At 42.1% G+C, this 15586-nt stretch overlaps 1 protein-coding gene across 2 annotated transcripts in view; it reads right to left on the bottom strand.

Annotated features, from left to right (window-relative positions):
* Positions 1 to 1383: 1383 nt before the first annotated feature.
* Positions 1384 to 15586, bottom strand: part of zbtb16a (zinc finger and BTB domain containing 16a) — a 107440-nt gene continuing 93237 nt past the window's right edge. Inside the window, exons 5-7 of one of the 2 annotated variants that reach the window (XM_084386280.1) lie at positions 10018 to 10188; positions 5732 to 5902; positions 1384 to 3941 (exon numbers count right to left, since the gene is read on the bottom strand). In XM_084386280.1, coding sequence (XP_084242406.1) covers positions 3712 to 3941; positions 5732 to 5902; positions 10018 to 10188 — 572 coding nt within the window. In that variant the 3' untranslated portion in view covers positions 1384 to 3711. The remainder of the gene's footprint in view (positions 3942 to 5731; positions 5903 to 10017; positions 10189 to 15586) is intronic. The other variant, XM_084386281.1, reaches the window with a different exon arrangement.

Below are 15586 nucleotides of genomic sequence, written 5' to 3'. Positions count from 1 at the left end.
TTAGGTGCTGAGGTAGACGTAACTATAACAATTCAAATAATAATAATAATTGAACAAACAAAAATAAAAACCCCAGAAACAAAACACTATATTCTTAAAGAGCAACAGGACTGGCACTTGTGCTGTCAACAATGGGGGAGAAAAGAAAACCCAGACAAGCCAGTAAAGGAGAGGGGGATACAGTAGAGAGAGGGGGAAGAGAGAAACTGATTTGATACATAAAAAGCTTTATGCTTGGTCCGACAGGTCAATTGGTCCTCAGTGCTAATATATAAAAAAAAAAAGACAACGTCTTGGTGCTTTGTTACTCAAACAGTTTAGTTTTGACCTCAATGGCACATGCATGGCAACACAGCATGAAATGGCTACTCTTTCTAGAACACCACACTGGAACACAGTGAGCCAACTCCAGGGATGCAATGATGACGTGCGGCGAACCGTTTCTTTAACATAAGTACTTTAAACAACAAATAAGACATGTCTATAGGGGCAGCACAAACGCATCCATCAACTCCTCGCCGAATGTTAAAGGGACGTCGTTGAAAGGTTTAATCAGCAAACCTGTTGCTGAGGCTAAAAAAAACAAAAAAAACGAGGAAATGAAAGCAAGTTTGATTCTCAAACATTAAGTTTTCCCCATCAAAGCAGGATATTCATTGTGAAAAACGCACATATTCCTATCCAAGGAATGTTTAGCTCGTCTTTTCGGACTGTGTATAAAACACTACAACGCTTGTTGCATTCGATCGGTCGCCAGCGGAGCCACTGAAAATAGACCAAATGATAATTATTGAAACAAGTGAATCGATCTGAGATCATCATGGCACCCCTGGAGCCCTGAAGACACCAATAATTTTCTTGAAAATACAGAAACTAAGCAGATATATGTGAACAATTTGTTGAACAATTTCATTTAGGCACAAAGATATTACAGAAACATCCGAAGAACATTGAGGGAAGAACTATATCAATGCCAATATTTTTTTTTTTTAAATCACGGTGAGAGAAAAGTGGCATAGAACATGACTTTCAGATTAGTGCATTTGACACTAACGTGCTCTCACGCGCACGCACACACAATACACACTCTTTCAGCCTCAAACACACACTCAAAGCAAAGTACAAAATCAAAGTGTTACACTAGCATGTGACTTAATATCTCGTATCGGTGCCACATATAGCAAAACTCTGTTTTACCCATTTAACATCAGTCGACATTATCCATTTACAGAACAAAATATATATTTCTGCCTTATTTCATGGAGCTACTAGTTTTTTAAAATTCTCACAGGGGGCAAAAGATGCCCGAACTCACAGTGTTTTCCAGAAAACAACGGCAAGACACACAACAATTACGTTTCCTTTGATGCGTCTTCCCATCCCTTCTTTTTTTTTTTTTTTTTGTCACTTCAAGTAAAAAACAAAACGTTGGCAACATTGATTGTTTTGTTTGAGAGATCGTGTGCAATGGAATTGATCATTGGCATCACCTCATTTTTTTTCTTTTTTTTTTCTTCGTTCGTTCGTTGTTATTTTCACAAAGGAGAATGTGGCTGATTTAGTCCTTCACCTGCAATGTATTGACATCCAGAAAGCAACATTTATCACTATAGGATCACGCACTGTCCAACATTACAGAAGAGGAGCAAGGCAAACGATTCAAACCAGAGAATAATGATATAAAAAAAGAACTACAAAGTTTTGCCCCGCAGCAACCTCAACAAATGGAAAAAGGGACTGACACTTAATACAAAAATATCACAATTTTATATATCAAATGGCCTCTGTTGGCTCTTGCTCAGGACTACACTCATACAAAGAAACATGTCAACTGACAGGATTTGAGTTTTTTTTTTTTCCTTCCTTCCTTTCATCTTTGATTACCACTTGCAGTCCCAATTGTCCAACGCACAATGCACTGCTGTATATGACCTGTTCTTGGTGGCTCACGCACTGTGAACCTTCTTTTTTCACATTACAAAACTACAATTCTATTCACATATTTTCAAGTTTAACATTTTGTTTTGTTTTTTTCAGACTTTAAAGTACTACACTTCACTTGTTCCATACGCACCTCCCAGATCAACTCCGACCCCGAACTTAAGGCTTCAGAAATCTCTTTTCTGCTCTTAAGGTAACATTTACAGGGGTGGGGGGGACTGATAGGGAAAGTTATGACTCTTTTTTTTTTTTTGTAATCCACTTTTCCTATAAGCAAATCTTACCCTTTCATATTCTTCGCTTCCGACATACAACACTTGAAAGCGTGAGATGAAGTTGCGATAATGCAAAACGCAGTAATGTGCTTTTTGCAAACGAAACAACCAAAAGAAACAAAACTTAGAGGTAGCTTACAAAAAACAACCAAACCCACAAGCTCTTCAACAAGCAGGGTTAGTAAAACAAACATAATACCAAGTTTGGTAATATTAATGCAAAGAAAATAAACAAAACAAAAGACAAATAATCTCTCTTCACCACGGCACTTAATTTCTTAAGTACTTAAAAGCGCACGCCACTTCAATATCTCCCCTGCTCGAAGGACAAACGCAAAGCAAACGATCAAATATACAAAGGAAAAATTAAAACACTAGCACATGAGGTCACAAAAAAAAACAAAAAAACGAGGTAATTCAAGTACGATGTGCTGAAATAAATCAAGGTAATAATAGGAAACACAGACAAAGCGAAAGGAATCAAACCAAAAGAGTTGATCTGCTCTGTTCTTTCATCCCAGCGTTCCCGAGCCTTGCGACCACCTGCGAACGCACGGATATGTGCGGACGAGCCCCTGTACGTCACAGTGCCTCTCTGTCTACAAGCCACTGACAAAAGCAGCTTTAGTCATCATTTTGGTCTCTATAACAACAGCATAAACAGTTGATTAGATGTCTAGTGTGTAATGGATGTTCTGTATGTATTGCCAAGTTTCAAACGGTTAACTGCTTTTCAGACTTGGGCGCAAAGAAAGAGCTAACGTGAACATGTACTTGAAATGTGGCGCTTGAGAAATCAGCATCAAACAAAAACTGTCGTCGTGAAGTTAGCTTGTAATATGCGGCACGAAGCTCTGCCGAGAGGAGAAAAAGAAAAAAAAAAGTGAAATGACATTGATAAGTAGAGTACTGAGAGCTTAGCTGATTTGTACACTGGTTAAACCAATAAGCCCTTAATGAATGTGAATCATATAGGAGGGATCTACGCACTGACTGTCAAGCTGGGCATCGTGAACACGTTTTGCAGGAAGCTTACGTCCCGGTTTGCAGTAATGACCCTGATGAACGTGGCGGTTCATATTTGCTGTGGAGTACCTGACTGGCACGTTACCACTGACGGATCTAAGTGCTTCGTGCACTGAGATAAACATTGTGTCTCGTTCACACTACTATGGTGTACCAGGAGAGGGCGTCCTTACGAAGGGGAGGGATCATTGTTGAAGTGTGTCGTTTGACTGATATAAGACATATTTAAGTGTATTAAGCGGACGTGTAGAGAATGAACCTCCTATATGATCCGTGCTGTGAACGGACAAACGGCTACAACATGATGCTTTTTTTTGTTTTTTTTTGATACTGATGGGTAAGATTTCTGTCTTTCTCGTTCCCGTTCTCACTCTGCCTCTGCCATCCGACAAATCCGTCCATTTCCTGACTGTGTTTCCAGGTGCTTTAACCCCTCGCCCTCCCACTCCACTTCCCTCCCCCCCCCCCTTCAGACATAGCAGAGGTACAGGTAAGTCTTCTCTATCCTCCAGTCCGGGGGGATGTCTTCAGGCTTGTGGCCCTTCATGTGCTTCTGCATGGCGGAGAGGCTGGGGCAGTATTCCAGGCAGATGGTGCACTGGTACGGAGAGGCTCCGTTGTGGGTGCGCAGGTGTTTGATCATGGCCGAGTAGTCCCTGGAGCGCTGGTGGCAGAGCTTGCACTCAAACGGCTTCTCACCTGCACAGAGAATACAAAATGTCAGGACTTTGCAAGACACATCAAGAGATGTTGTACAATGGGTTCTGCTTTTATATTTGTGAACAGACAGGAATATTCATCTGCATTGAAGTCAACATTCCAACATTGCGGTTGCACTTTATTTTAGAGTCCTGTTCCGCATGTACATACTATGTACTTATAGCAATTACAATAACTGGGTAATAACTAGGTACTAACCTTGAACCCATGTAGTTACCTTATATTAACCAGTACTTTCTTAGGTAACTACACTGTAAGTACATGTAAAATAAAGTGCAACCAACATTGCTAATAAAAAGAAAAGTTTCTTCTGCATATTAAAACGATTCCTAAAGGATCACGAGACACTGAAGACTGGTGTAATGGTTGCTGAAAATTCATCTTAATTATCTAAATCAAATGAATTACAAAATACATTTTAAAATATATTAATATATTTTCATTTTAATAACATTTGACAAAATTTTTAATTGTATTTCTGATCAAATAAATTCAGCCTTGGTGAGCATAAAATTTGAGGAAATTTGTCTATACAACTAATTTTCCCTCTATTGTCTCAAAACAGAATAAGTGTATGACAATTTTGCAGCATTCAGAAACAAAAAACAAAACAAAATACATGGAACAGCAGTAAATGTTGCATAGGACAAAACAACCACATAGTTAAACAGCAAATTTGTCTTTGGTTCAGAAAGTTGCTATTTAAGAAACCTCTTAAAGAGACTGTAACGCAAAGCGCAGCACATTTCCCCTGACAGTGAAAATAAGTCATCTAAACGTTGACCTTTAAAAATGTCACTAGGGAAAGCATTGATAAGTTGAGGATTGAAGAATGCTTGTGTTGGGTAAAGGCATCCTGGGAAATGCAAAGTCTCTGCGTTGTTTGCTCAGGTCTTCTGTTTAACGGCGGGATTGAGGAACCTTGACCTCGGAGGTTCGAGCAATGTCACGTCCGTCTGCGTTTGCGTATGCAGATGGCCTAATGAGACGGTCATTAAACCGTAGGGACTCCAGTGATACATGCACGTGTGGTCAGTGTACTTTAACTGCACTGTAAACAGGGCAGCCTCAGATAACCAGGCAATAATGAATTGCAAATGGAGCCGGGTTATTGATTGGCCATCGACAGCCAGCGGTGCTGCCAATGTCGATGCTTCATCAAGCGGCTCCCTTTTTGCATGCGGTGGCCTTTGACTGTGAGCTTGTCGTTGTTCTTGTTATCTCGGGAGCTGTGTGCTCGCCGCCGAGGCTTTGCTCCATCCCCACCCCAAAGAAGCCAATTATTTGACGGGCTTTCTTGATAGTTTGGCTTAACGGTATCGTTTTTTTGAGTGGCAGAGAGGAGGGGACAGTTTGGGTGCCCGTTGTGTGACCTGGTCTCTACAGTACCGCACTAATCCCCTTGTCAAAGAGCGAGCTGACAGCACTGGAAATGGCCTGCCCTTTGGTGTGGGCTTTACAGAGCGCCAAGACGTGAGAATCAATCAGATATCACCTTAACAAGAGGAAAGGGGGCTCTTTACACAGGTCTGAAGCCAAACAGAGGCATGGCCTACACTGGCATCGGCCGCAGAACTGGTTAAAAGATCAGATATGATGCTCACCTGCTGACAAGGATGACAGAAAGCTGCGACATACCTCTGCAGCGCTTAACGTGATTTAAGTAGGGCATGTTACTGGATCAAAAGTGTTATTAAAAACCGGGGAGGTCTATAATGTTAACGTTCCCATTTCTCTAGGCTTGATAAACAGGAAGCAGTGCACAGTACCTGTATGGACACGGTAGTGGGTCTCTAGCTGGTGTTTGAGGCTGAACTTCTTGCCGCAGCCGTTACATTCATAGGGTTTCTCTCCGGTGTGGATGCGCTTGTGTCCTTTCAGCGTGCTCTCGTCTCGGAAGCAGCTTCCGCAGAACTCGCATTCAAACGGGTGGTCACCTGCTGAACAGAGATCCGGTCAGTATGAGTTAATGGTAATCAAACAATAAATCACCTTATTTCACCCCTAAATTACACTTAAAGGTGTCATTTCTGTACGTCTAGTGACAACAAATGGCAATGTTGTGCTGGGTGTGATACTCAAACTATGTTTTGATAGAGCTAAAGAAATACATTGTTTACACTGACTTTATACCCTGTTTTACACTGATATACATTGGAAATAATCCAATGGATTATTTGCACAAAAACAACTCATGTATCAGTGTAAAACGGACATGAGAAAGTATTATCGCAACACATTTAATTTCAACCAGATAAACATACAAAAGGCTGTCAAATAAAAATGTTTCAAAAAATATCAAAAAAATACCTATACAATAGCACAAGTGATTTTTCTCCATTCACAAAGCATTATACAGCTGGACTATGATATTTATTTTAAATTAAGCCATTACACCAATCACCAGTTGTCTGTTATAGGTCATCTCGGCTATATCGTCCTGTCTTCCTGCTCTGTAATGGATATTCAGAGGTCAGTAATCAGTGATATTATGATATGCGGGGGTGTTTCTTTTTCTGCTCTCTGCACTAATTGCGTTTCTGTGTCTCCATATCAGCTAACCATATATCACTCTCTGTCCGTACAGATGCGCGACTCTGCCAGGCGTGTAATGTTCCCCACATTTAATACATTTCACTTCTGTGCGAAGGGTTTAAGTCATCGTCTATGACCTACGCGTTTCATTATCTGGCTGTCCGAGCGGCACCGTGCCTGGGAATAAATTGCATTTCTCGTTATGTACTGTCATGCTCAGACTCTCGCCGCCTCCCGTTACCAGACAATGTCAATTTCCTCAGGCACGTTTTGTGGCGAGACGCAGCTAAACGCCTCACATTTACACGGCTGCTCGGGCTCCACAGCCTTTGCTTTGCCAGTAATGGGAGGGAAAAAAAATGCAGGGAGAAAAAAAAAATACAACACGAAACAGTAAAAAAAAAAAAAAAAAACACCATACATTTCAGAAATCAATAAAAGTGACAGTATTTATTTGTGTGCATGAAGTTATCAGTTGCTGAACGAAATTTGGCGCTTCAAAACGCCTCCTCCGCAGAAGAGAACACAATCCATCACGCTCCCTGACTCTCCGGCACGCGTCGAGAATAGCAATCACACCAAATTCACCTGACTTTAATTGCGCCTAAGCTGGCTCTTCAACCGAAGACATCTGCGCTAGCCTCCAGAAAACTAACCATGAGTTAAATCCGCAGGCTTGTTTCTACCCTTTGGTGAAAGCATCTTTAATCTCTATTTGACAAAATAATTTGTGACAGCTCTCTTTCGATACCACAAGGCACAAATTCATATCGTCGGTGTTTTTTTTAAGGCTACCTGTTATGTAAATGGAGCATGTCACTGCTATAAACAGAAGGCAATTTGCTTATCAAATTCTGTTTGCCGGCTTTGCTTTGTTTGGAATACATTAAGCTTTGAGGCAGTAAAGATACAAGGTGATAGATCAAGATGCTGTCACCGACTGCGTGTTCTTCAGTTCCTTTCTGTGTCTGTGTGTAAGTCTGGTGGCTGCGAGGCACAAAGAGGGCGGGAAAGACATTTGGAAAGCTTGGGGGCTGCCACATGCGTCCCCATGCCCCAGGGGACTGCTGCGGTGGCGTACCTGGCCGGGGTCTGCGGGCACCGCCAGCCGCCTGGCAGGGCCAAGGCTTACGTTAAGGCAGGGGCCGAGTTCATTATGCGCTAAGCAGCGTAAATCAAGGATCCATCACTGCCAGGGTCTCGACTGGGCTGCACTATCAAACACAGCTGCGAACACAAAACACCCGCCGCAGATGGAAAATGGGCTCCGAATAAAACACAAGCACAGAACAACAACGGAATATTAACGAGGCACGGCCGGCAGCATGCGGAATCGAGGGGGGGGGGGGGGCGAGGGGGCTGCCATGATTATCAGCCCTAATGGATGCCAGCGTTCGCTCACACTGTGTGCGCCTGTAAACGTACATGAGCAAGTACATTCAAGAACAGAAATTCCTCTCTCAAATCAGCGGAAACGCGTGTAATCATTCTCTGAAATCCTGTTAAAATTGGTTCCGCATCAGCATTTAGGACAAGGTATGACTGGGTTTGTATAACTGAGTAATGACTGTGTGGGCCATAATCACTCATTTAAGTTCTTTTTGAGTGGGCACCACACACATGGAGGAAATCAGGGATACGTCGAGCTATCGCATCATTGTTTCAGCAAAGTTGTAATTTATCCCAGAAAATACATTGATTTTGCTCACTTTAACCTATACAACTTAAAAAATAAGGGTTGTCAAATTATTATATATTATTCTACAATTTTATGTATTTAGTGCACTATTCATTTAATGCACCAAGGCTGAATTTATTTGATCAAAAATAATGTGAAAACTGCAATATTGTGAAATATTTCAATTTAATAATAAATGTTTTCTATTTTGATACGTTTTAAAATGTAATTTACTCCTGTGATGGTAAAGCTGACATTTAAAGACATCAGAGAGAAGCAGATTTCTGAGGACGACATTTCAAAACCATGAACTATATCCCCCCCCCCCCACCCTTTACGTCACAAAGCACAGAAACCAAAGTATTGCATGTATAACATAAGTACAAATTTAAATTTCCTGGACTGAACTGCAACATTTAAAGAAAGTTACCCACATTTTATGAACTTAACGTCACATCTGCAAAATTAAAAGTTTTTGAGAAAGTATATGGTTGAAAGGCAAACGAAGTTGTATATAGGCCACTTGGTGAGTAACACACAGTAGTGATTGTTTTTAAAGTAAATCAATGTAATAATGGCGACTTTAATTGTATTTACGTTAATGCTAGATGATATACTAGTAAAGTACACAATAAGTTTAACATTTCTGGTGTGGAATTGATGAAATGGTACTTGAGCCCTATTGATGGTGTTGTGGGAATGAATAAGATAAAAGGGTTGGGAAACACGGCTCTGAGGAATATCCAGTGCTTATCATATCTGCGACTCATTTTCCAGCATTAAAAAATACACTGTGAATGAGATTAAGAAGATCAAAGGAGATTTAAAACGCGAGCAGAGAGTCTTCCTTTTTGTCCTCTTAAAAAAAAAAAAAAAAAAAATCAGAGACTTATTTTCAGTGGTTTTTGCAAGTGCCAATAGCAGTTTTTCCCTTTCAGCTTCTTGACAAAAGCCCCCACATCACATTAAACGGGGTGCTTGCTAGCGCTCATTGTAATTTAATACACGCCCACAGAGAATTGGGTTCAAACTAGCGCGACACTGCGTCACAGCCTCTATATCCCTCCGCCTCGTCTGCGGCAAAGCAGACCGTTGACATTTATGCGTGCAGGCGGGAGCGTCGGATCCGATGTGCAGTCGGACGAGGACAAGTGAGTACAGTAAGCGCTTGGCCGTCTTGTACCATCAGCCGCCCAATAACGGCCTGGCAGCCTGTAAACAGGCGGGCTTTGCTCATCTCCCTCTTTCGCTTCAAATATTCATTCCTGCTGCCGCCAAGTAAAGCAACTCTGACACATCAGACTGTTATTTAAGGTCAGAGACGAAGGGTGAAAAAGGCTTTCTGGAGAAAATGGGATTCATTTCCAGCGTCTCATATTCTGAGACAGTAATGGAGACCGTTCCCGAGTCGTCGCATCTGCTCTGCCGCATGCCTGGCCACATGGGGATGAATCCGCCATATAGCAGGGCTAGCACGACTGGGGAGGGTGATATCTGCGCTGTCACAAGCCATCACAGCGCTGTGGCCTTTCGCTAAATGACATGTCACTTCAGCCTGCTATCTTCATTCCATCCACCTCCATCCAGAAGGTGATGAGATGACGGGTGGGAAAAAAAGCCGACACAATGACTGTACCAGGATCCTGATTTAAACACTCTACAGGGTGAATCACATCTCAGCGTGTATAATCATTTGGCTTGACGGATGTGCATAAACCTTCAAAGAATCAAATGAGTATTTCTGATTCATTCCAAAAATGTGGCTCCTGAGGCTGTTGGTTTATGCACAAATGCGTGACGTTAAGACACAGAAACTAAAGTAGTATAGAGCTGATGAGAGACCTGTATGTGAACGAAGATGGCGCTTGAGTGCGGTGTGGCTGGGAAATGTGCGGTTGCACTCGCTGCAGATGTAGCTGCGCACGCCTGCGTGGACCTCCATGTGCTGCTGCAGAGCCGTCTGCGTCTGGAAGCGCTTCCCGCACAGCAAACAGAAGATGGCCATATCGGATCCTGAGAACAGACAGAGAGAGATGTTAGCATGCATGTACAACACCATTTACAGCATTGTACGTTAAAGTGTCCTGACTAGCTAAACACAGCAATACTGGCCCAACTAATTAAGCATTTTCTATTTGTCTGATCCATTTTCGAAAACGATCATTATTTTTGCTAAATAGTTTGGCGATGCATGTTGTGCAGAAACTCTGGTTCTTCTGAATCACGTTCACTGCAAAAACTGGACAATCAAGCTGAAATAGACAATGATTAATTTAGAAAATACACTCAGTCTCAGTGGATCAATAGGAGAATCTCATTCAGTGCCACAGGGTGAGATGCACATATAATACAGTGCCACAAGAGGTCAGCGGACAGATAAACTGAAAGGAAAAAAAAAAAGACTAGAATTAATATTACCAAATCATTTAAATCTCCTCCTAAAAAAAACAGACTTATACCGATGCGTTTAAAGAGATAAAGGTGCAAAGTGAACAGTTTTCCCTCTCTTTTGCTTAACTCTAATACACAGACTCACACTTCACACTTTTTTCAATTATCAGGCTTTAGAAAACTCTGGGGAAAGTGGGAGTGTTTTAAGCTCCGCTTCTATTTCATGAGTCGATAACACATCTTTGGGGCAAAGCTGCCACTAATTTAAAAATCTATGAGGAGCCCCAGTCTCATGTTCATAAAGCTCGATCAATCAGCATTTGCTGGAGAAAAAAACGGGAGCGATTGAGAGGATGAGAGGAGGAGTTTGAGGTGAGCGAGAGAAACGACTATTCCTGTTCTTAAATCTCAGACAGTGCAGCTAAATTGCTGCTTCTCTGCAAATAAATACTGACAAGCCTTCCTTCTGGCTTTCTCTCGGCCCAGCCATCTCCCTCCCCCTCTCGCCGTCTCCATCTTTAATGACTCCTTACGTCTCGGTTTATCGATGAAAACGAGGGGGGCATTGATTAAGGAAGAAAATCCCAAAGAAGTTTGGGGTTGTGAGATGCAAGTTTGCTTCAGAAAGGTTCATGGCAAATCTAAAGGCTGTAAAGAAACATAAAAAGCGAATTTTCAAGGGGGCGGGTGGAGGGAGATGAAAGACAAGGTGACAGGAGGAAAGAGGGCAGGGGGTAGGGAGGAAAGGCTCTGAGGAATGCGAGAGGTTAGGTGGACTCTGACCCAGGGTGCTCAAGGGTCTGGATGAGGTGGAGGGAAAGACTAAGCCACATCACCAGTGCTGCTCCGTGATTGCTCTTAAAATCCCACATTAGTGGAGACTGAAAGATTTAATGATGATAATTCACCCACTTTTCATTTCAAGTATTCCCCTCTCAGAAAAGCCCAATCAGTGACCATGCACTCTGGGCCCATGTCTTTTTTTTTTTTTAAATGGTACAATATTTGGAGATTTGGCCACATTTCGGATCAATTATAATCTTTTGTAACATTAAAAATGTATTTAAATGTGTCTATGTAATGTGTCCTTACTGAATAGTATTAATTAGAAAATAAGTATTAATTTAAAAAATATATATTACTGAAAAAATTTGAATAATCGCATATTAGTTTTAAGGATATAATTAGATTTTTGAAACAATCCCAAAGGTGGACTAAGAACACTTCCACTGAAGAAAGAACACTATTTTGGGAACAGAAGAAGGGCAGGGGGGACAGTTGATAAAGCGGCAGCCATGAAGGGAAGTGCAGTGTCCATGTGATTGGTGTTAGCTGGAATTAAGTGTTCCTCGGTGTGAAGTAAAGAGCGTCACAAGTAAATGGCCTAGCTGGGAGAAACTCTTCTGTGAGGTACTGAAGGGTAAGGCAGAGAAAAAGAACTAGAGAGAGAGAGAGAAGTGGCTGACCCACTCGCCTCTATTACAGTGCAAAATTGAGTTGGACAAAGTGACACCTGGATAGAGAACTGGCTTTGGCTGCTGCTGCCTGCTGCCTGAATTTTGGCATAATTTACCTCCACTCCTGTGTCTATTTATAAGGGCCTCTTGGCTCCATCGCAGTTTTAAGTTAATGGCCCTGAAGAAGCAATGGCCGTTACTTAACAGCGGGTGTGCCACAGCATTTAGGTGATGGGGGTGTTCTGCTTGTGTTCACCACTGCAAACACCTCCAAACTCTAGGGTGGGTGTGAGAATGTGTGCCTGCATCATCCCTGACTAAGAAGATAACCATGTCTAGCATAGTACGCGACATAACACTTAGACATAATCACAATCACCTAGAGACCCACTGAAACCACTTGACAAACACATTTTTCTGTTCTGCGCTGACTTATTTGCTGTTGCAACAGGGAGTCTGGGCAAGACATACAGTTATGAAGGGCTTTGGTTACATTATAGCCATGCACATTTGTTTGCAGGGACATTCTCATTCTAGCGAGCATCTGATTTAAAAAAAAAAAGTTGATTTTTCCAACTTTTAGGGGTACACAAGAATGGATGGCTTTAAAGTTCATATACAAACAACCATTATTATTTCATTTAAGAATTCAGTACAGAACAAACGCAACTGTTTTTTACACAAACAAACTGAACATGGCTGTGATTAAAACTTAATGTGAGAGTTAGGCAATGTAACTGAGTTTCCCACAGGGCCGAAGCCAGCTCTGAGAAACCCCACATGGAGAAGGAGTGCCATTCTAAGCTGGTGAGACTAAAGTCAATTAGTTAGCGTTTCAATTCAACGGTGCTGATGGAATACAATTCCTGCTGCTCTGTCTATTGCCACTGCAGTGAGGTGTGATGTCACCTGTTGCTCAGCGAAGAGCCTGGCACTATGACACACCTGTTCTGCATCTCCACTTGGAATGCACTCCCCAGATGAGCGCACAATATGCAGGATGTTGATGTTTGATCTGATGTATATTTGATGTGATGTGAATCAACAGCGACTGATGGCAGTGGTGCAATGGGACACACTCTTATACAAACAAGTGAGGGATAAATGTACAGTCACCAGATGGGTGACATACGAGGAAAATGGTGCCATATGAAGTCAAACCACAATCAACGACAGCGTGTTAACGGAATCAGTATGTTTTGAATGAATCATTTGAGTGAATGATGCATTGATGTATTCAAAGACAGTCATGGATTCCACTCCTGAATGAATAAGTGTGTTTGAACAATTGGTGGAGTTAACAATTCAATGACTCCTTCAAAGACTATTCAATGCTCTTTTTCTGAATGAATCAGTGTTTTTGAATAAATGATTCAGTGACTCATTTATTTGAGTCACTGAAATTGACTCAACTAATTCACATTAATATTTCAAATATTATTAATAAGAAAACAATTACAGCAATAATCAGAATCCCAGAGTAATAGTGTAATAAATATAGGCCTATACATTTAACAGCACCCCCAATAACAATTAGGTGCTCAATATATATATATATAAATATAAAGAACCATGTACAAAGAGTACACCCAGACAGAAAGGCAGACAGACAGATTAGATGTGTCAGCAAAGCACACAGATTTGTGTCATACATGAGTGCCTGGAAAGCCAGAGCCATGGAGTATATGTACACTAAGACTGTGTGGTATGTGTGGAGCTTGTGAGAGAAGTTCAGGTCTGAAAGCAGGAAGGGAGCAGGGGTCATGGGGGTAAATGTTTGGGCCAGGTGGGGGGTAGGGCTGCCCGGGCGTTGCGGGGCAGAGGGGGCCTTGGCAGCCCCGCTGAGCCTGGGGACAATGGGTGCTAGCAGGGGCTCAGGAGGGCGTGACAATATGGTTAGACTGGTGCCAAAACTATACAACCCCTTTAACGTACACGGGGGGTGCACATAGCCTCAAAAGAAAGCCCAAATATTTAGTCCCACAATTAGTATAATGTGCAAAACACAGAACTTTGGCTCAGTGTGAAATGGGGCTATCAAGAGAAATTTACCATTTCCTACTGCGCTTGCAAGCGAGCATATCTGTGTATAGTGCGGCAAACTGAGAACATTAGTCACGAGAACCCCTTCGAGCAGTGTAATGATTTTCATGGGGACTGCATCTTAATTATAATTGGGATGTATAAATGTGAGCATTATAGGGAGCACATTACCAAAGGGCTCCAGGTCTGAGGGGTAAAGCCACATATAAAGGCTTTCTGACCCATTCATTTCCATGGTCTTGCACTCAGAGCGATTGGAGAGAAAGATAATTGATTATCGCTAGTCTTTTCTCTCCTGACTTTCTTTCCCTGCTCGAATCTGGTTTTGAGTCCGAAGAGAGAGAGAGACTGATAGATATAGAGATGTTACATGAGTGTTTTTATGACTGAGTGCTACAGGCTGTTGGGAAGTCAACAGGTACAAGCTGTTCCAGCAGCCGCATGTGCGCGTGATGCGATATGTCTGCAGCATCTCTCCGATCAGGGTATTCACTCGCTCACTCCGGCTGACACCTAATGAGCCCAGACTACAGGAGGACTGCACATCCATGTAATCCGGGAGAGTGGCTGGGCATAATGTGGCATTAGAGGAGCCTGAGGCTTTCAGAGGGGGCTGGTGAGGAAGGGAGGGCAACGACTGACAGCTTTGGTCTGGAATACAGAGCGTGTGACAGCACAGAGCGCTGCCTTAATGCATTCAAAACGCCTCTGTGCCTCTGACAAGAAAAGCAAAGAAAAGAGCTTCAATGAATTGTTTATTGATCTAACAGGAGGAGAGATGGTGAGACGGGAGACAGCGAGAGAGGGAGAGAGAGAGAGAGGGAGAAACAAAATAACATTTTCTGTGTTACTATCAAAGTGTCATTGGTCTCCGAAGGTCTGCCTTACAAATACATGACACCCGACAGGGGGACGTGTAAAATACGCTATTTGATTTTACAGGTTTTCATCTCAAGTGGTGGCTTTTCAAAATGAGAATTACAATGGCAGACTACATTTAAAAGCCTTAAACTGATGCTTCGAAGGGAAAGAATGAGGACGGTTCAACCTGCGTTAAACCTCCAAAAATATTACTTCCCATTCAGGGGAGGGTACCGTACCAGACTTTGCACCAATAATAGTTACAGATAATTCACTTTCGTGTCGGGCGGCCGTGGCGAGATGCCGCGTTCTCAGATAGATTAATGCCACCAGATGTCATTGTAGAAGCCATATTAATTACCTCAAGATAATGTCATGGAACCATATGGTTTCTCCAGTGTCCATTTAGACAGAGAAAATGTCTTCATCACTCACAAACCCACATGGAAGAAATTGGCCCTATTGACTTTGACAGGTGTTGGAGGCAGATTCTTCATAATTAAGTAAGCTTTCAACACTAGCTCAACGTGCCTGCAAAGAGGATTCAGTAAAAGCGACTATGGGGCTGCAGTGTCGATTAATTGCTCTTGATGATTACAGGAAAGGTTCGGGTTAGATACTTACGATACCTACAATGGACTATCACAACATTGTTAAAT

This window comes from Rutilus rutilus, assembly GCF_951802725.1.
Source record: "Rutilus rutilus genome assembly, chromosome: 18".
In the NCBI taxonomy this organism is placed as follows: Eukaryota; Metazoa; Chordata; class Actinopteri; order Cypriniformes; family Leuciscidae; genus Rutilus; species Rutilus rutilus.
Note: the sequence above shows the minus strand (reverse complement) of the source record. Positions and strands in the feature narration are given on the sequence as shown.